The sequence below is a fragment of the Gallinula chloropus genome (genome assembly GCF_964237585.1).
Source record: "Gallinula chloropus genome assembly, chromosome: 17".
NCBI lineage: Eukaryota > Metazoa > Chordata > Aves > Gruiformes > Rallidae > Gallinula > Gallinula chloropus.
In genome coordinates, this window is record NC_140102.1 from 72,979 (window position 1) to 95,043 (window position 22,065).

General features: G+C 41.7%; 1 protein-coding gene across 1 annotated transcript; it reads left to right on the forward strand.

Moving 5' to 3' along the window:
- Positions 1–307: 307 nt before the first annotated feature.
- On the forward strand, positions 308–20,549 carry SUSD2 (sushi domain containing 2; the record flags this gene model as incomplete). Its single annotated transcript, XM_084272036.1, has 15 exons — positions 308–374; positions 1,960–2,164; positions 3,423–3,574; positions 4,060–4,227; positions 4,451–4,625; positions 5,914–6,115; positions 7,186–7,271; positions 8,313–8,581; positions 9,597–9,740; positions 9,867–10,022; positions 11,753–12,001; positions 13,104–13,376; positions 13,815–13,997; positions 19,407–19,497; positions 20,465–20,549. 15 exons carry the CDS (start codon positions 308–310, stop codon positions 20,547–20,549), a joined length of 2,505 nt encoding a protein of 834 aa, XP_084128162.1.
- Positions 20,550–22,065: the final 1,516 nt, after the last annotated feature.

Below are 22,065 nucleotides of genomic sequence, written 5' to 3' on the forward strand. Positions count from 1 at the left end.
TCTTGAACTTTGGAACAGAAATGCTTGTAAAACCAACATACATCTCCTTCAATTTTAGAAAGATGTAGCTATTACAATTATGTGTAGGACTTCTACTAACTACCTCCCTACCCCCTCTATCTTTTCTTGAATCAACGATGACCTCTGAAAAGGAGCATCTTTAATTTGTTTTGCTCTGGTAATTTATGACAAACCTTTGAACAGTAAGAATCTTGTTTATTTCTGGACACGTGTTTCTATAAAAGGCTTTTCCCGGACAGACACCAAGGCTATTGCAGTCTGCCATCCTGAATCATCTGGACAAAATATGAAATTCATTGGCATAGATGTTTCTTTATTTATTTTCTTCATCCTTGCTGCTCTGTGGAATGCAGGTGAGTAACTTTAAAAAATTCTCCTGCTTGTAACTACAAACTTTTTGACTTCTGAACTTCAGAATACACCCCTTGGTAATGAATTACCGGTACCCCTTGTACAAGCTAAAGCAAAGGCACACAAGCTGTTTTTTACCAGCATGGTGTCATTTTCAGCCGTTTGCTCTGTAGTTGCCATTAGGACAGTGGAGTTTTTCTGTAAGTAAACAGACAATCTGGAGAATACAGTATATATTTTTAAAGACACAGAAGAACTGTCTAGCTCCCTGTATTGAACAAGTATTTCTACCTCCATCACAGGTGGATTTTCTAGTATAGAATGAAGGCTGACTTGTATTTCTGACTTGCTGCCATTCCTGTTCTTTCTTGCCACATGTCTACATATTATCCCAGGATAAAGGAGGAAGGCCAGCAGAGAGTGAAAAACCCATAGATGTTTTACTACCTTTTCCTTTTTGTGATCTCTTCATCCTACAGATACTTTGCATGCCAGCATAGGCTTTAAATTTGCCCCGACCCCAAGCCCCGCAGCTAAGCCCAGATCCCAAGTCCCTTGCATGATCAATAGCTCAGACCTTGGGTCTTTCCAAATGCAGTCTTTCCTTCTACTGACTGGTTAGTTCATTCTGCAGTTCACTTAAAATTATGGCATGTGCTGTGTGCAAGGTGATACGGAAAGTAGCAACAGGATTTACTAAAATAGCTGCAGTGGTCAGGTGCAGGGTTCAGTACTGACCAGCAGCTGATTTATGTGGGTCTGGCTCCTTTTATGTTCCCTTCGGTCAGTTTTCTGGAGCTTGTTCTCACCATCCTCCCTGACACCTCCCTTCCTTTTGCTTGTGTCCTCCCAAATAAGAGCCCACCCCTAATCACTTTTTCATCATTGGCCCAAATTTTGCTAAATCCGTATCCAAATGGATAGAATTTCTGATACTGCTGGGGTCGTCTCAGCATCGCTTGGTATTACTGATATGGGTACTCAAGCAGTGTTGCCCTTGTACAATTCTGCTCCCCAAAAGGTCCTTAGTGCTTCCAGTTGTCTGTGCAGCTTGTCCATCTCACCTAACTCCCCCTTGCCTATTTGTGAAATCCAGCTGTTCCTTCCATGTCTGTCAACTTCCCACTGTTGTAATTGTGTTGAGCAGTCTTTCATGTCATGTCCAGTAATTACTCGTGGTCTACTTAGTTAGACCTCAGTCAGACCTAAGCCAAGGGGTTAGCCATCTATCCGTATAACTAGTCATCTTAACAGCTACCGAGTCTAATGGTTAAGGTTAGACTTGAATAAAATGCACAAAAGACAGACATCTCAGTAGCTATTAATAATCTAATTTCAGAGCACACTTTGTTTCTGATGTTAGTTTGATGTTTGTACTGGCTAGGGAGGTAAATAGGTGTATTTTTCTATTCAAAATGGAGCAGCCTTAATATGCAGGTGATTACAGCCTTCACCTAGATACATTCTTAAACTAACCGGCCTACTTCACTTATTTATAGTAGTCCTTTATATCACGTACTTCTGTACATCTGGAAGAGTTCCATAGCATTTTTCACACTGTTGGGTTTTTTTCCTTCCTTTACCAAGGAGCTCAAGACTCCTGCTCATACCGATGTGGGGAGCTGCTTGGAACCTGTTCTTGCCAGGTGACGTGCCAGTCCTTGGGGATTTGCTGTTCTGATTATAAAGAATTTTGTCTTCAAGTTTCTCCATACTCAGGATCTCTGATGGGAGGCAAAGACTTTTTGATTGAAAATACATCTCTTAGTGCCTCTTCAGTGGTAACGTGCAGGTAGGCTGTGATTTTATATTTCTCTACCAAAGGGAGGTGAACCTTCCTAATCTCACTTTCCGATGATAGGTAATTACCACAAAACAAGTCTTGTCTATACAGGAGTGAAAATTTACTTTGTAAAGCTGCCAGATGCCAGAATCCCTCACCCTCAAAGATGCATGTTGTTTGTACTTCTACACAGGCTTCCTTTCAGGGCCCTGTGTTGTCAATGTTTTTCTAGCATTTCCATTTTGTGGAGGAGAAGTATTCTTGTCTTAGAATGAATGAGAAAGCAATGAGAAGGAAATGTAGGTAGGACATCGTATCTTTTTTTCCTGTAAGACAAAGCTGTATATCATAAGTGTGTCAGCCTGCATCACACTTAGGTATGTGTGTCATGCATGCAATACAGTACACTGAATTTTACTGACTCCAGTGTCCTGACGTTCTTTCCACAAAAGGTTCTGAGTGAGATTTTTGAGTCCTTCCCATCTTGGATAGCAGTAGCAGCACCTGTTGAAGTTTTTAGCTCTTCGCCAGGAAAACTTTTAAGACATTCATTTTGTAAAACACAACTCTGTACTTTGAATTACCTGCACAGTTGCATCATCATAACCGATACAAACTTCAGTGCCAACAAGTAAAGATACTGGCAGGCCCTGGCTCCCTGCTGTACTTGGAGTAGCTATGGAGTCACCATACATCAATCCTGAAGAGTCACGGGTGGGATTATACCTCAACTAGGCAAGAGCCTATCTGGAAGCAGATGGTTAAATGACAAGCAATGAGTTAGGAGTTAATTTTTACAACAGAAATTCTACGAGAGCATGAAATTGCTTTTGTTGTATTCACAGGACTTACCAGCAAAAAATACCCTGCAGAACCAGAAGTTTGCAGTGCGTGCATATCGTGGTCAGTGTTAGCTATTCTGTGATCCTGTTCTCCTGTATTATCACCATCATGATATTTCCTTCTGTCCTTTTGTTATTTCTCACTAATGTATTTGTGCTGCCCCCTCGCCCAGTAATGAATAGTAAATCTAAGGTTTGCATATTGCTGTGTTTTTGTGCAGCACACAGTGGAATTGACGCTGGTGTAATTAGCACAAAGTACAAATGATGATTTTTTTACAGTTTATATTTGCTGCTGCAAGTAGAACAGCCCTGGGACTTGGAATGGTCTACGCATGACAGCGGGTTACTTAAGGAAATGGAACTGAGGCATCCAGAAATTTCCTTCCCTCGATGGTGACACTGAAAAATATTTTTAACAACAGGTTCAAGCAGACAATCAAAACTAGTGGCTATGTTGCTAAGGATGGAAAGGCCCACTGCATCTCCCCATTGCTGTATGAGACTGGTTTCATCCCTTTGGATGTTTCTACAGATGATGGCGTGACCTTTCTGTACTCTGGAACTTGGTTATCAGGTTACTTACTTAAATCTACAGTATCCCTCTTCTTTCTGTCTTCTTGCTGCATGGATGCAAGCTCAAACAAGCTTTTTCCTTTTGATCACTTTTCTTCTTTCTTAACAGGTTGTTTGTCCTCAGAAATGTAATTCTGGTGTTATTTTGTATTTTGAGATGAACATTCTCAGCAATTGAGTTCTGTTGCTGTGCAGGAGCATTAACTCATAAGAAGTCCTGCTTAAAAATGAGGTTGACTGAAGCAGTTCCTTTTTTGTAGCTACTTCTATCCGAAAATAGCTGCATCCTGGTGTTGTAATCTAAGGGCTACAGACATTAGTAAGGGACGCATTCTCTCAGCTTCAGCTTACTCTTTTTATATTGTGCATCCTGTTAGAAAACACAGACAGGGGAAACACTGCTAAATCTTAAATAATCAGGGCACCTTTTCAGAGCTCTGCAAAGCAGAAATGTCATTAATCTTTTTATTCTTTTCTCTAATGCAGTACATCACAGCAAAGTTTCAGATGGAGAAAAATGTACCTTGGTAAATGAAACAAAATGGCAATACTATGGCACTCCTGACACTGATGGAAACTTAACTCTTACCTGGACACACCAGGCACTTGCAGCAACCCACATCAACATAGAAGTCTGGGGATACCAGGAAACAGGTAAAGTGACACTTTTCTTACCTGCTCACACGAAGTCATCACATGTGTAACACATGCAGAGCTCTGCACAGCATGCGATCACTTTCACTGAGGCCTCAGGAAGAGGTCTGCAAGTGTAACTAACTTGTGACAATAACATCAGCTTTTTCTCTTCTTTTACAGACATCTGATTTCAGTTGTGTTGTAACAGTGTCCAACATTATTTTATTGCTCTGTGTGACAGGTGACAGTTACTCGGAAAAGTGGTTGGCTGAATGGAAATATCTTTATACTTTGGCAAGAGAAATCCCCAATACTGAGAGATTTTCTTTCATTCCTGAACCGGCTGAAGGCAATTACAGTACATGGGACTTTGGAATTCTGAGAATTATACCCAGCAACTATACTGATGGGCAGAGGCAAGTACGCCACAGCATTTGTGGTTCACCACCTCCCCCAAGCAGCTTGATGCCTAGGCAGTTACCCAGTAAGGGCTGCTTTGGTAAAGCTCCCCTGCAGTTCTATTGTTGAGCGTGATGGCCTGTAGCATGGAATATACCTTTGGTCGATTTGGGTCAGCTGTCGTGGCTGTGTTCCCTCTTTGCCTCTTGCCAGCTGCTATCCTACTCCCTGGGGACCAGTGTGAGAAACAGAGAAGACCTTGATGCTGCATGAGCACTGTTTGGCAACAGCTCAAATGTTGGTGTGTTGTCAGTGCTGTTTCAGTCACAGATCTAAAATATGGCACTGCACAGGCTGCTATGAAGAAAATTACTCCGCTCCAGACAAACTCAGTACTCTTGGGATACTAGGACCTGCTGATTTCTTTTGTCACAACTGTGGAGGAGGTCCTCATTGTGGAACTTTTGTCAGTGCAGCCACAGGCCTCCCCCTGCATTTATTTTTTCTAATATTTTACATGCAGGCCTTCGCGTTCCTACAAATTTTATGCCCGCTTCTTTTTTATGTCACTGTATATTTCCCCACAATTTTCAATGATTTACCTCTCTGTAAGTGCGCCATAGGTATTCTGAGCTTGGATAGATATTCCTTCATACCACAGCACTTTCACATGTCTGCAGGTTTTTGATGTATAGCTACTGTGAAGGTATAAATACCACCTCCTCAGTGTTAGAACATATAACTAACATCAGAACCTTTTTAACATTTCGGAGTTGCTACTCACAGAAGGGTCATCTTTATGTTTCTAGAGTATTATTTTAGTTCAACTTCACGTGTGATATTTTTTCAGGGTTGGAGAGCGGAGTAGCCTTGGAAATACTTCAAGGATTCTAGATGGTTTTTCTCTCTCTGTTGCAATCAGGCCTGGTACTGTGGCGGCACAGGGTTAGTTTTTATTAGAGAATGCAGAAATTCTTTGTTCTGGTCTAAACTGAACTACATGTGGAAAGGCACGAATAGAACACAAGTCTCTAGAAAGATCCTTATAAGCCAGAATCACAAATGCTAAAATGTTTTCCCATTATTGCATACTTGCTGCATGCTGTCGTGCTGCCTTCTGAATTAGGAAAATTTTGATTTGCTGACACTTTTTGCGGGTAAAAGAAAGTAGTGACCTTTGTAATAAAATAAGAAACTGCAAGTTGAAAGACTCTTTGTAGTTACAGTTAGTGGTTAAGACAAAGTGTTACTGTCCAAATGGTGCTTGCTCATCCATCAAATCTATTTTTTGGCTCTTTTTACCAGCAACATTCCGTCAGTCTGGAGCTCAGAGCATGCACTGGCTTGGCACCTTGGGAAAGACTTCAGAAATGACTCAAATGCATGGGCAACTGCAAAATGTATAGAATGGGACAGAAAGGAGGAGAAGCTTCCGAACTTCATGGAAGAAATTACAGATTGTCCTTGCACCTTGGCACAGGCAAGAGCTGACACTGGCAGGTTCCATGTAAGTTAATCAATCCCTCTGGCTTATTACGGTTCCAAGTAGAAGCTTAGGGAATGCCATACTCCCCACACACCTTTGTTCCCTCTCTAAATGTCATTGTAAGGAAATGAAATTGTATTTAAATTTGCACAGGTACCATGCTAAATGGTAGAGGCCGATACAGCTTATCCAGGTAGGATAATGAAAAAGTGCCTCTAGGGCAGCAGATGAAAATCACCTTTAAAGAGGGAATTAATACAGTGGATCCAGCAGTAGACGGAAAACTCTCGGGGGGGGTGGGGGGGACAGTGAGCTCTGTGGAGCTGGGAACAGGGATGATTGCTTCAAGATGCCACGAGATGGCAGTCTGCGTTTGTAGGCAGTATCCCATGCGCGAAGACTTAGGCCACATTTCTGCCTAGTATATCGTAATTTGGTGCAAACCCTTCCACGTTTTACTTCAGAGTTCAAGTCTACAGCCGTAGTCCATTATTTCCATCTCCTGCTTCCTTCCTCCTCCTCAGCTTCACTATTGGCAAGAAACAAACAAAAGCTAAGAAATCAATTGCTGTCAAGTCTAGGCTTTTGCTTACAGTACTGATCTAAGGAGCAGATACGGTAACTTCCTCTCCTATTTACGATACCAAATAGAGACAGTGCATTTATGCATATTAAAAAAAAAAAAAGTTAGGTAACTTTGCTATGATCTTTTCCTGGTTATGAAGCTCAGGTGGTGACGCTCATTTTAAATGATACAGTCAAAATCATATAATGGGAAAAAAAATTACATCTACTGCCCTGCCCGTCTAAGAACATGGGATGAAAGTTAAGTTTAGTCTGGTGTGAATTGATTTTGTCATGGACTTTCCCATCTAGCTGCATCTGTTCTTCAGTGTCTGTTGTAACAGACTGCAAAATGCTCTAGTTACACTAACATGTTGCTCCAATCACTGAACTGTTAAATTCATTCTGTGGTACTCAACATACAGCTGCAGAAAAAAGTTCAAAAACAACGTGTGGGGAGAGGATGTAAAAATAGAAAGGACAATGGAGAAATAGCAGCATTAAGCATGAGGATTGATCTTTTTCAGACAGACTATGGCTGTGACATTGAGAAAGGGAGTGTGTGTACTTACCACCCCGGTGCCGTGCATTGTGTAAGAGCCATTCAAGCCAGGTAAAGGTTATTTTTTTTAACTGCATTTTTTTTTAATGACTTGTTCCATCTCAGACATAGCAGTGTTTCAGAAATCACAAAGGTCTCTGGACTCTAAACTCTCAGGTTCATGGCAGCCATTTTTTCCCCTCCTATTCACGTATTGATTCTTGCTGCTGACGTGAGGACCTTAGATTTAATAAATAATTAACTGCACCGTGCTAAATTTTAGGATACCTAAACAACACAAATGTGTAAAAGAGATTTGATTAGGCCTGTTTCCTGTATTGATCTACTTAAGTTCAACAAGTTACTCTTTGCACACTTTGTCAGAACAATTTTAAAGAATACTATGTATACCTGTAAGGCCCACAGAAATTCCTTACTGCCTTGGTTAAAAAACCCTGCCTCCTTACCCCAATCAGGTCTAATTTATAAGAACAGAGGAGGATGAGGGGCCAAATTCACCAGCGAGGTGTCATTTCTGGACATGATATAAATCTCGACAAACAAAGCATTTAGCTATATCCATAGAAAAGCAATAGGTAACAGCTAAATACGAATCATAGAATCATAGGGGTTAGAAGGGACCTTGAGAGATCATCGGGTCCAACCCCACCCGCCAAAGCAGCTCCCCAGCTCATATTGCACAGATATGCATCCAGACGGGTCTTGAATATCTCCAGAGAAGGAGACTCCACCACCTCCCCAGGCAGCCTATTCCACGGCTCTGTCACCCTCACCGTGAAAAAGTTCTTCCACATGTTGGTGCGGAACTTTCTGTGCTCCAACTTGCAGCCATTGCCCCTTGTCCTGTCTCCACAGAGAAAAGGGGCTGGCTGATTCCCCCTGCATCCCATACTTAAGATATTTATAAACATTAATAAGGTCCCCCCCTTAGTCGTCTTTTCTCTAGCCTGAACAGTCCCAGCTTGCTCAGATGCTCCTCATAGGGGAGATGCTCCAGGCCCTTAATTATCTTTGTAGCCCTTCTCTGGACTCTCTCCAGATCCCTTCACAGGGCTGAATGATGACTTTCTTCTCGCTGATTTTCTCAACCAGTCCCCGGTATGCAGCAGGACAGCAGTGTTGCTATGACTCCACAGGGACGCAGATCCTCACGCATGACTCCACGGGAGGCAGCACGCCTGATCGGGGCCATGACTGGGGTTCACCACCTTTCATGAAGCCTCCCCGGATACCTGGCTTTTCCCATTGGCTTTATGATGTCATCAGCTTCTATTACTGCTGCCTGTGGTCTGATAATTGCCACATCTATATGAAAAGGCGGCCCTCCAGTGATTGCAGGACTTACCGCCCACCTCAAGCTGGTAAGGGCTTCAGAATTCTGTTGTGCAGTGCAGCTTTTTCGTACAGCCTTGGCTTTTAGAATATTTGTGTATGTATCTGTGTATGTATCTATGTATGTATGTCAGTTGACAACGGTGAGTGTACGGTGTCCCATGGAAATTCTCTGTAGAAGCTTTCTATTGATCTACCGGTGCCACAATCTGTATGTGGGTTTTAATTGTCCTGCAAGATTTTCTGCTGTTGAGTATTGCTTTAAGCCCTGGAACCTGAATAGCTGAAGTTTAGTAGTCCATGTCCGTGACTTCCTATCACTAGTGAGTACTTTCTCAGAAATAAGATGTTTAGGGATGGTTAATGACAGCTCAATGTTGAAAAATGTTTCTTATATCAAATGTGGAAGTTTGACCGTTGACAAGGGAATTTCTTGTTCCTGGCCCTTGCACCAAGACACCCAGGTCCTTCTCAGCAGGGCTGCTCTCCAGGAGCTTTTCTCCCAGTCTGTATCTATGTCGGATTCTTCTGGCCCAAGTGCAACCCTTTACACTTCACAGTGTTGAACCTCATTAGGTTCGCTCAGGCCCGCCTTTCCAGCCTCTGGATGGCTTCCTTTCCTTCTGTTGTGTCAACCACACCACTCAGCATGGTGTCATCCCCAGACTTGCTGAGGGTGCACTCAATTCCATCATCCATGTCATTGATAAAGATGTTGAAGAGCACTGGTCCCAAGACAGACCCCTGGGGGACCCGGCTTGTCAGTGGCCTCCACCTGGACACAGACTAATTGACCTCCACCCTTTGTCTGTGTTGTTTCAACCAGTTTCTTATCCATTGGATGGTCCACCTGTCAAATCCACATCTCTCCAATTTAGAGATAAGGATGTGGTGGGGGACTGTGTCAAAGGCCTTGCACAAGTTCAGGTAGATAAATGCCATTCTTTATATCACTGCAATGAGACTTTTTTTCTCATGAACTTAAGGAGAGGAGTAACAGGTAGCGGTTTTGGGTTCTTATCTCTCTTTCTATTTTAAAAACAGCATCTGCTTTCGGGGATCCTCATTTCTTCACGTTTGATGGTCTGAATTTCACGTTCAAAGGCCAAGGAGAATACACATTGGTAGAATCCGATCTCACATCCCTAAGAGTGCAAGGGAGGGCACAACAGGTACACTTTCCCAATGGTAAGTTGGTAACAGAGGAAGAGGAGATGACGATAGCTTATGAGGTTGCTTGATTTGTTGGGTTTTGTTTGGTTTGTTTTGTATTGTTATAACCTTTAATATTTCCTTGGTTTTTTTATTTGGAAGGAACTGGGGCTCAGGTGACAGGCTTGTCTGCAGTGGCCATGCAGGAGAACAATTCTGATGTGATTGAAGTACGCTACTCAGAGAATTTGAATCTGGAGGTCCTGTTGAACCACAAGGCCATCAGCTTCTCTGAGCAAAATTGGATGGACCTGAAAGGTTAGTTACAAATATCAGCCTTGTAAGCTATTCTATTCCAATGGAGCCCATGTACAGTTTAAAATATCTCTAGTTGCATGGTTTTGACTCGTTTCAGTGTCCTTTTGTGAAACGGGCTGCAGGTCACTGCAAAAGTTAATGCAACTGAAAGAAAGGACAGCCAATGTCCCAGCTCATCAGAATTTACTTTTTCATTACATAATTTTGTTCAATTTCTGCCAGATTGAGGCAGAATCAGTAGCAGTACACAGTTGGAATAGGCCTCGGTGAAAGAAATAAAATTGAAAGCCTGGGGGAGAATGTCCTTTCCATCCGATTTGCCTACCTGGCTCTGTCTTTATACTAGCCCAGTGCATGGATTCCCCTGGCCTTTGAGACTGATGAAAGCTACAATATGGGCAGGAATATAGCCATCAGAATTATGGCCTACCAATGTCTTTCCAAATAGCCACAGATCAAACATGCTACAGAGAAGCACACCATGACTAACTGTGTTCCCATGGAGAGGTGTAGCAAGGAGTCGTGGTTCAGGTGAGCACATCAGAATCTGCAACCTTCCTGATTCTCGTCAGCATTACAGCCAGCTAGCCTAGCTGTAACTGGAAACACCTATGTGATGTCCAGGAAGAGGTTGTCATCTGATTTGCCAGTAGACTGTACTGTGGCACGTTCTCCTCTCCCAGAATGTCCAAATAACGTAAGTGACAACCTTTACCAACACTGGTGGTTGCATGAACTTCCTGGAATGTGAGAGGATTACGAAGGGATGGCATGCAATCCTGGATATGACAGTGAAAGGTTTTAATAGGTGGCTTCAATGTTTTCTATGTTCTCTTCTGGTGGCTTGTGGAGCAGTGGTTTTCCTTGTTATCCTGTGGAGCATGAATGGAATTAAAAACTCCTTGCTCCCTGTTCTGCCTTGAGCTTACTGCATCTAATGCAATGAAACCTATTAAAAAAAAAAGAAATGTAGTGAAATATAAGCAAAATAAATACTAAAATATAACCAAATTTCACATTCACCTATCTGGAGATCCCTTGATCAGTCAGATCTTACTCCTCTATTCTTCTGCTGAAAAGACTATGCAAAGTTGACTGTTTCCTCCAGGGGTGTGATCATTTGATTAGTCTTCATTATAATTTGACAAATGCTCTAAACGTTACTAGTTTTTTTTATCAGTAAGTCTCCCACGCAGCAGATGAAGTTTTCTGTGGCTAGCAATTAGTATTTCTCACATGGCTGGAAAAGGTAGCGAAGAGCAGAGGGGAAGGCTACATTGACAAGGAACTCCAGAGGCAGAGAGATGCAGGAAGGAAAAAAAAAAACAGGACAGTGATGTAGCCTGGAGAAGAAGCTGTATTAGGGATGTCCCGATGAGACAATTGAGAAGCAGAGGAATCCTGTGACCACTGCTGACAGCAGTGCTTTCAACTCACAGCCACTCGTTGATGCAATCATCTAGTACCTTAAAGCTTCTGCTCTGGGACACTGGCAGAAGGCAGTGCAGCTTATATCAACTGTGGACCTTTTTTTGCTACTACTCTGTAGTAGCCATCTTACTGCTGTTACAGGTATGAAGGTGTGGCCTCCTTTTACGTAAGTTTCTCAGACTGTAGCCCAGAGTGGAAGGGAGGAAAAGCATTATGAAAAAATGATTAAAACTGGTACCACAACAATATGTTCACTGTGGATGATTAGCTGTCTTTTCCTCTTTCTCTCATTGTTGTAGGTCTCTTTCTCCATTCTGCAGCTGATCAAAACATCACAGTGATGTTCTCTTCTGGGTCTGGTGTGGAAATAAGGGGAAGCAAAGGATTTCTGACCGTGACAGTTCTGCTCCCTGAGAAGTTTATGAATCACACACAGGGTCTCTTTGGGGTAATGAATGGCAATACAGAGGATGACTATACTTTCAAGAATAAAACTACGATGTCAGTTCTTGCAAGTCCCCAGCAGCTATTTGAGTTTGGAGCTAACTGTAAGTAATTCCTCCGGTCTATTACTACATTTTCTTTATAAATTCAAACCAGCTTGTGATTTACAGATTAGCAAATGAAGTCTGTGCTAAGCAACCTAAACTGGGGAAAGAGAAGGGAATAAAAGAAATATGGCTTCCTACACCCAAGTGGGTAAAGAACCTAGCTGTATCATTGAAGACAGAACCACAATGGAGCATCCTGCACTCTGTTCTATCAAGAGGCAGAGCTCGTATTTCACAGCTTACACTTTCAGAATGCCATCGTCTACGGTCAGCTGAATACAGCATTAGAGGACTAAAATGTTATTGATTTTATCACTACGTATAGTGACAGCCAGCTATCTGATTTTTCCAGAATATTAGCAATGTTTCTATCAAGCACTGTGCTGACAATTTAAAAAATCATTAAATCACAATTTAATAGTCGTCCCTTTAAAAACAAGTGCATGTGCATGCATGTGCTTGCGTGCGTGTGTGTAAAAGAATGGCTGCTTTCATTTAATGAGAGTGACTAGGCTGCTATATCTAGCCTGCAGCATCAGGCTGGTCAGCATTCCTCCTGACATCAGGTCAGGAAATAGGCCAGAAGCATGATGCAAAATACCCTCTGCCTACCATTTGATTTGATGTCTGTGTCAGGCATAGCGTAGCTGCACTTCAGGATTCAAAGCATACTGAAAAGTCTCTCTGCTCCTACTTCAGGAAGTTTCTCATTTAGCAGAGGGAAAACAAAAAGCAGGGGTGTGGCAGACATGATAAATTTAGGGACACGGTGGGTTGGGATTTGTGTGGTTTGCAAGGTTGGGTTTAGCTAGCTCTGTCTGAGGTACTACTTTATTGCTGTTTTGCCAGCAGGTATATAAACCCATCTCTAAGTAAAATCATAGCTAGACAATTACTTGAATGTAATTTTAAGTTACTGATCAAACACTAGGTTAACCAAACAGTTTAGTGCAAAATTAGGATGAAAATGAAAATAGTCTTGAGTGGAAGGAAGCTGTAGGGCTTCATAGATCTCTACGTTTACACTCAGATTAGTAGCAGAAGGTGGTATAGATCTGTAGACAATGTTACGTGTTAATCTCTCTCTCTGTCTCCCCAGGGGCTGTTGAAAATGAAACTTCTCTCTTTACTTACGACACAGAGTTCTTACTGAACAATTTCTTTTATGGGGAAAAGCACAATTCTTCCTTTCTGCCTGTGTTCTTTCCTTACGAAGACCCTGCTGACCCCCTGGTGAAAGAGATGGTCTTGCTGTGTGACTCTGACCCGTTCTGCAGATTTGATGTCCTGACAACAAGAAGCCTTGAAGTGGGAACTTCCACAAGACTATCTCATCAGAATCACAAGCTGCTGGTAGAAAATCTAGAGCCAGGTGATACAGCATTCCACAAAGCATCCATCACTACAGTTCTTTCCGCAAGGCATTTAAATAGTTGACAGTGTTCGAGGCAGCATTGTTCAGCTGTAGGTTTGTGCATCTGTAAACACTCTTATCGTGAGGAATTGCCCTTGTATCAGAAAAAGTGTCTACTGGTAAGATACTTAGGCAAGCACAAAATAGGCTTTTTTCTATGTATTCTTCTACTACACCGCTGTGTAGAACCCTGATCTTAATTTTTTATGTTTTCACCTGTCTTCTACAGACTTAGAAATAGAAATAAAATAGAAAATCAAAGAGTTGTCTTTCAGTTAGCCTAAACATCCACTTGTCTTTCCACAAGTTGGCCCTAAAACGCCCTTTGAATCATTGCACTGGGGATTTGTTTGTCCAAATTCGAAATACTTGAACCATATATGTCTCTCTTGCTAGTTATCTCTTGTGGCTGGCTGGATCATCCAACCAACGGAAGAAAGAATGGAACTAACTACCTGCTGGGCTCAACCATCAGTTTCGTATGCAATCAGGGCTATGAACTCACTGGGTCAAGGGAAAGAATTTGCCAAGTGACGGGGGCCTGGTCTGGAGACACACCCAGTTGCATCCTGAGAACAGGTCTGTTCCTTTTTAAATGTTACAAATTGACAAAATGCTGAAAAATCATTACTATGAACAAGGTCATTTCAGTATACGATGATGGCCTTTGACAAAAGCAACTTCCTCTGCTTGGGAAGACATTGGATGAGAGTTCCCTAGAAAGAATACATCTAAATAACAGGTGTTCTATGGTGGATTTGTTTATTTATTTACTTAGTTTTTGTATCTATTCTTTCTAATGGTTCAGGGCTACATGCTTCCCTTTCTGTAGGTTTGGTTGAAATGAACTGGTAGGCATGCTTCTTTATGACCTAAAATCAAACAGCCTTACAAAACCAGGGAAGCGTAGTGCTTACCTAAAAACAATCCTGTAAAACAAAAATATGTAGGCTACAGAAAGACTCCTTATTTACAACATTATTTGAATGTAATTTTCTTACATAAATGCAACGTTCTTTTAGCAGATTTATAAAGACATAATCTATGCATACACTTAAAGAATTAGAGCTTATTGAGATCCTTTAGTGTCCACATAGACCGAGTGATTTCACAACTATAACTTACAGCACAATCCCCAATTTATTGTCATCCTTCATTCCGTCATCACTCATAGAGTTTTAATTTTCTTTGCAACTAACTGGGGCAAATGTATATTCAGTCTGAGCAATCTGAGGGGTGGGTTATGAAGTCGCACATTATAAAATGGGAGTGTTAAGAGAAACTTTACTGAAAAGTACCTCAGGGCCCTGTGGACACCTAGTTGAACGCAAACTGGCAGCAAGCCCTTGCAGAACAGAAGGTTCATGGTGTCCCAGGCTGCAAGTATTGCCAGTGAGTCGAGGGAAGCAATCCTTCCTCTCGGCTCGCCACTGGTGAGACCACACCTGCAGTAATGCATCTAGCGCTGTGTTCCTCTGCATGAGAGAGAAGTGGACATGCTGGATAGAGTTGAACGAAGGGCCATAGAGATGATTAGGGAACTGGTGCATCTCTCCTTTGAGGAGAGGCTGAGAGAGCTTGAACTGCTCAGCCTGGAGAAGAGAAGGCTTGGGGAAAGTTAAAGGGAGGATCCTATCAAGGTGTATGAATACTTGCAGGGAAGGTGCAAAGAGGATGGAGCCAGGCTCTTTCCACTGGTACCCAGGGACCAGAGGCAGCGTGCACAAACTGCAACACAGTCAGTTCCACCTGAACACTGGGAAATGCTTTTTCACTGAGTGTGACCATGCACTGGCACAGGTTACCCAGGGAGGTGGTGGAGTCTCCCTCCCTGGAGATACTCAAAAGCTGTCAGGAAGAGGTCCTGTCCAACTGACTGTGGGTAACCCTGCTTGAACAGGGGAATTAGGCTTCCCTTCCCCCTATGGCTGTTCTGCAACTCTGTGATTCGAGAGCAGATGTGGCCCATGATTATTGAAAGCTTCCACTCTTGTTGGAAAGGATTATGTTATCTCCAAACATAACGTATTATTCTGTAGCAGTAAAAACGTTATGAATGGTGTAATAATATTTAGTATAAATAACAGAAATGTATTACCCCTCTTCTGTCACTGTTATTAGTTTATCAATTAGCCTGGGATTGTTGGATTTAGTAGCAGTTAGGGTGTCTCTACGATTGACAGGAAACTGCCCAGTATTTTCTGATGGTTTTAACTGTTATTCATATGCCACGTACGCTCAAAATGTCCTCGAGATGGCAGTGTTTCAAAGCACCAGGGTGATGTAAGGCCACATGGCATGTTGAAGCACTTTAAATGTCGAGTTAATTGTTCCTGAAAGTACTCATAAAATAACTCATATCAACAGAGTCTCCATACTGAGCACCTTCCAAAAAAATGGGGAAAGTGCGCAACACATCAGCAATGAATCTCTGGCTGGCTGGCACATCTCATCAGCCTCTCCAGGCATGCATGTTTAATTCCAACACAGTTCTGCACATCTAGTGATATTTGTGAGAGGAACCGCAGTGAGTTTAGGCAGCAGACTGTGGACTTCAGCATGAAAAATAATTATTGAGCAGTTGCACATACAGAACAGGGAATGTTATTTAATTTTAAATAGATGAGTGAACATTTTAGGAATGTTTTCCTGGACCAGCCCTTGTTAGTAATCAACACGCACCTGACTGTGCTCACAGGGGGCAATCTCAGTAGTGATGCTATTTTAGAAAGAGAGAAACTAGAGGTATTTCAAGATATTTATGTTTAAAACAGTAGGGCAAAGCATATGGAGTACTTTATTTAATTGTTGAGTAAGTGAAAGATTCAGTAGTTTAGCAGATAATTTAGCATGCTTCATAGTTCACAGTAATAACAGATTGTCTGTCAAAAGCCTGAGAAGAGTGAAATCTCTGCAAAGTAAGGCCAGATCTTTAAAAGTCAGTGGCAAAACATTTTGCTAAGCTGAGAGCTAAGAACATTTTTCCATCGCTGCCACCAACCACATACATACTGGATAGAAGCCAGTCAGTCTCAATAAGCAAACTGGATGCTGACATTTACACTGAAGAAAGGGGGGGCAAAGAGCCAGCCCTGAGGGATTGGAGGGAAGGAGTCGGAAGATACACAGAGATTAACTGTGTTTAGAATGAAGGAGACATGCTGCAGCACTGTGGACAAGCAAACAAAAACCGTCATGTTTTCCAGATCATAGTTTCCCGAACGATGACAAAGAACAACAAGGTGTGGAAAAATTTTATTGATCTGATTGATTTGAGGGAGTAGTTAATTTGTAATGGAAGCCAAATAATGCTGATTTTTCTTAGCCTCGTGAAGTTGGAGTATGGCAGTGCTGCCCATCGTAGCAGTATATGGATGATAATACTGATAACTGATCAAGACAATATAAAATACAAATTGCACTCATAGTTTTTCATTCATTTTTTACTGCTGTGCCTTAACACTGGCACTCATTCTAACCTTGTTCCTCCTTTTGATATGCCGCTGGATATCAGTCTCTGCCTGAGAAGATTATTTTATTGACAGGTGCAAGCGTCTCGAGGGAAGATATGCAAAATTGTCCAAAGTTCCTCTCACTTATATCTAAACCTTTAGTATTTTTATAGCATGGACAGCTAGTACTTGCTTTTCATCATTTAGTGGAAATTTCCGGCATACCCGCATTTTTGGCCTTGGTCTAAGCCACAGTTGAAATCCTGTGCTAGTTTTCCTTGTGGTGTTTCTGAATTCAGCATAAGTACAAAAAAGGTCTTTGTGTTGTTCAAATCTGTTGCTATTGAAATCAGGTTTCTTCACTCTTCCTCTTCACACAGCAGCATGCTGCTGTTTCACTGACAACCATTTTATCAATCCCTGTGACAGAGGGATTTCTCGATGTCAGGAAAACACCGACAAAATTACCATACAGCAGTTCCAAATTTCTGGATGCCAGAATGGGTGACCGCTGACCTAGCCACTGTGATCAGTGGTCACATTTTTACTTTCAGCACAAAGTGTTAAAACACACTTTTTCAAATTATTTCTTTCATGCTGGTGAAGGACATAGAGCCCAGCCCTCTTCTCATTCTCTGCTTCCAGGAGTACTTCTTCATAGGGCTGTGCCCGTTACACTTGCTGCACATCAGTCTCGTGGCACGTCAAATTCAAGCTCTCTATTGCAAATCACCATTTTTTAGTTGCTGATTGCTTTGATTTTTCAAATAGCTGGAACAGTTAAAAAAAAAAAAAGGCATGAGGACTATGAAAAACAGATAGGAAGAGAAGTGGAAACAAAAAGAAAACTGAACACTGGTTATTTTGAAAAATCTATCGCTGTACTTGAAATTTCATACACAAATCATGTGCTTGGGCCTGCATATTGTTGCATTTGAGTTTTGCTTCCTTGAATTAAAGTTTCCATGGAATCCTCTGCTAATAATTATTTTGCTATGCTTCTAATTACAATCCCACTGCAAGTCTTGCCAGTACCACAGCAACCTCCCTTCGCAGAGTATCACACAGAGGAAGAAAAAGAAACCATCCAGCCAAAGCAAAAAGGAGAATTTAGTAAAATCCAGTTAAAAAATTATAAAATCTTAGCAATATATACACATATATTCTGTTTGTGGTCAACAATAATTTGATGGTGTTAAGCGCAATCAGTTTTATTGGTCTCTTGTTTTTTCCTTTGCTTTGGGTTCCCCCCCACACCCCTTACTTCTAGGTTTCATTTTCCAGGTTCAGGGTATAAGTAAATACAGTTCTTTGTGGAAATTTTCTCAGAAATCATGTTAGTCTTCAGTGCTTTTTTTTCACAAAAGGATGCAAAAAACATTTAGGTATTTTTACTCTGGAATTGTTGTGTGTCTATCATTTCCAGGAGACTGGCTGCAAAACATATTAAAATCAAGAACTATAGCCTGAGATTATAAACTAAACACAAAGATTTCACAACAGAGGCAAATCACCACTGGACCAAACTACCCAGGACAATGGTGGGTTCTCACCACTTGGCAGAGACAGGGTACCTGCCTGTGAGGTGTGTGTAAACCAAGCAGACATTTTTGAGCCTTGTATGGAAGTTATTGGATGAAGGACCAGTGGCTGTGAAACAGCATATGCATCCTACTTCTTTCCTTAAACTTCAGTATAAAACACATTAAAAACCAAATTATCTATTCTAGCATCACAGAAGTGGCTGCTGCATTGCTCTGCCATCAGTGTGCTAAGCTGCAGTTTGGGCAGTTCTTCCTGCAGGCGTGACAAGGCGATGATAGGAAAGGCTGGCAAAAATGCAGCCCAGATGCACCGCTGCTCATCTATTTCTAGATAGGCTATGTGCTCCCTGATACATGCATATGGTGCTATTACTGGGTGCAGAAGAAGGGCAGAGCATTGAATTTGCTTTGACCTTAGGACACTACAGTGTCTCAGAACCAAGGAACTACCCCTTTGACCCATTGTCACTGAACCTGGGACATAGATTGCTCACACGGGGACCTGCAGTTTTTCAGTGGTGGTATTCCAGCAGGTATTTTTCCTAAACTACGTAATTGGGGAAGCACTGTTTCTCCCGGACAGTTCACTCTAGATGCTGCACCTCTGTGGTATCATTAGCTGCTATTTCTCACTGTGGCCATACAACATCCTGCTAGCGGTGGCCTACATCAGTAGGAAAGGGACACAACTGCTAACCTGCCACTTTTTAGTAGACTAAGAAAGCAATAGGAGACTTGTTTTTCAAAATTGTTTCATATCTGGTTTCCTTCTGTCTTCCATGTTTCTTTATTATGCAGTTGCAGAATTAAATTGATGCTGCTAGCATGTTCATACTGCCTGATACAGTTCACCATACCCACATCAGAGCAGTTGCTTTTGCCATCTTTTACATAGAGCATTAAGCAGCAGAGGCAGCTTCAAAATTTTAATGCTAAAATGTTGGGCTTTTAAAGATTTACTGTTTTGTTGATCTCTCTTTTTTTTTTTTCAGATATCAAACAAGTAATTCTTCTTGGCTGTGTATTTGGAATAGTTGGTCTTGCAGTCCTGGCACGTCTGGCTTTCTTATGTAGAAAGGAGAGGTAAGACTCAAGTGAACTGACAACAATTGCACCTGCTAAAGAGATAGTGGGTGTTGACATTTTAATAATTTTTCTCAATTACAAGGAAATAATCTGTCATATTTTCCTGCTACTGTTTTTTATGAAAAACATCAAATCTGAATAATCCTTCTGTCCTGCTGGAAGACTATGAAGCAATGTTGGAATTATGTTATTAGGACACGCAAACATGTGACTGATTCATTTATTAGGAACAGGACTTTTTGGTCAAAATAATTTATTTCTTGAGCGATAAGGGAACCTGATTAAAATCACAGTATTTAGAATAAATATTGCAGGATACAATATACAAATACCAAGATGCTCACTAAATTGGTTTATCCTTTTCATTCTCAGCTAGTTGTGATGGTTGCTAGGTATCTATTAATATATTGGTGATACATTTCTCTTAGGAAAAAAAAGTCAAGCCAAAGTAAGGTTCAGAATTTACCATGGAATCCCAAGTTGTCTGCTTGGTCAGACGTTTTTCTTCTCTTTTTTTCTCTTTTTAAATCAAAACCCAACCTTCTTTCCAGACCCTTCACTATCAGTATTTTCAAAACAGCAACACTGGCCCAATTTCTCCTCTTGCTCCTTTTGTACTAGGCAACAGACATTGACTGTTGCACAGGGATAACAGCAAACCTTCTGTATACTCTAATTTCACCTAATGTTGCTCAAATAGGAGTGCTGCATATCCTTCAGTCACTACTTTTAGTAATTTAAATATTTTTACTCTTCAGTAGTCTCGGGCGGGGGAGGGATATTGTTCCTTGGGGGATGTATGTCTGGAATTACATGGAACCGTACTTTAAAATGTGGTACAACATTAGTATTCCACCTACTCCAATATTCCTTTCACTTTGATCTTAAGCAATGGCATTATGGTAACTACTTTAACAGTCACCTCTAACCTTTTTCTTTTTTTTTAAATGTTTTTCTTCCAAAGACACGAAGGCAAGCAGAAACTTGTTTCAGAGGATCCAGTTGTATCTGAACAAGAAACCATGAAATTCCAAAGCAGTAGAATTTAATGAAATACAGAAAAAAGCATAGCGGAGGATTAAATCATTCACAGCAACCAAGATAGATTTTCCAAAAGCAAATGATGGTTTTATATGGTATGCTATCATTTTATTTCTGCTTTCAATATAATGAGTGTCGAATGGTATGGGCAATGCTAACCAACTTCCTGAGATTATATCATGGCAGACTCAGTTTATCACCCTCAAAGTTTTGGGCATAGTTTCTTCTAACAGTCGCATCTCTGCCAGCAAAACCAGAGTTGTGACAAAGTCAGAAGAGTTTGTTATTTCTCTGCCCTTTTCTTCTTTTACTGGGAAGCTGATAAAATGAAAAGAATCCTAGCCTATTATGTTAGCCATTATGAGGGGAACATCTGCCTTCTCTTGGGGCCATGTATGGCTGATTTAGGTATATGTGAAAGTGGTTGCAGTCAGATGGTCTGTTGGGTTGAATTTGCAAATTGTTGGTGGTTTTTTATTTAGTAGGGAGGGAGATATATTAAAGATATTTAAAAATTCCATTCTTCTTAGATTTTCATGAATCTTGTAATACAGACTCAAAGTGGCACTTTTGTTTTGGTTCTGACCTAATTTTAAAAGGATACAGTTGGGGTTGAGGGGAGAGGGAGAGATGGGAGAATACTCAGAAAAATCAGAGAATCATAGAATGGTTTGGATTGGAAGTGACCTCAGAGCCCATCTAGTTGCAATCCCCCAGCCATGGGCAGGGACACACTCCACTAGACCAGGTTGCTCAAAGGTCCATCCAACCTGACCTTGAATGCTGTCAGGGATGGGACATCCACACCTTCTCGGAGCAGCTTGTGCCAGTGCCTCAGCACCTTCACAGTGAAGGATTTCTAATCTAGATCTACCTACTTTCAGTTTAAAACCATTACCCACCCCTTGTCCTGTCACTACACTCCTGATAAAGAGTCCCTCCTAGCTTTCTTGTAAGCCCCTTTAGGGACTGAAAGGCTCCCTGGACCCTTCTCCAGGCTGAAAAAGCCCAAGTCTCTCAGCCTGTCTTCATAATGAGAGGTGCTCCAACCCTCTGCTCATCTTTGTGGCCCTTCTCTGCACTCGCTCCAACAGCTTAATACCATTCTTGTACTGACAATCCTGGAGCTGGACCCAGAGGGGGAGAATCAACTTCCCTTGACACGCTGGTCACGCTGGTTTTGATGCAGCCCAGGACATGGTTGGCCTTCTGGGCTGCAAGTACACATTGCTGGTTTGTGTGGAGCTTTACATCAATCAGCATCCCCAAGTCCTTCTCCTCAGGGCTGCTCTCTAACCATTCTCCACCCAGCCTGTAGTTGTGCTTGGGACTGTGCCAGCCCATGTGCAGGACCTTGCCTTTGGCCTTGTAGAACTTCATGTAGTTTGCACAGGCCCAGCTCTCCAAGCTGTTCAGGTCCCCCTGGATGGCATCCCTTCCCTGCAGTGTGTCAGCTACACCACACAGCTTGGCAATGACGGCAAACAATGGCAAAAATTAAACCTTTTCTTCCAAATTAACTTA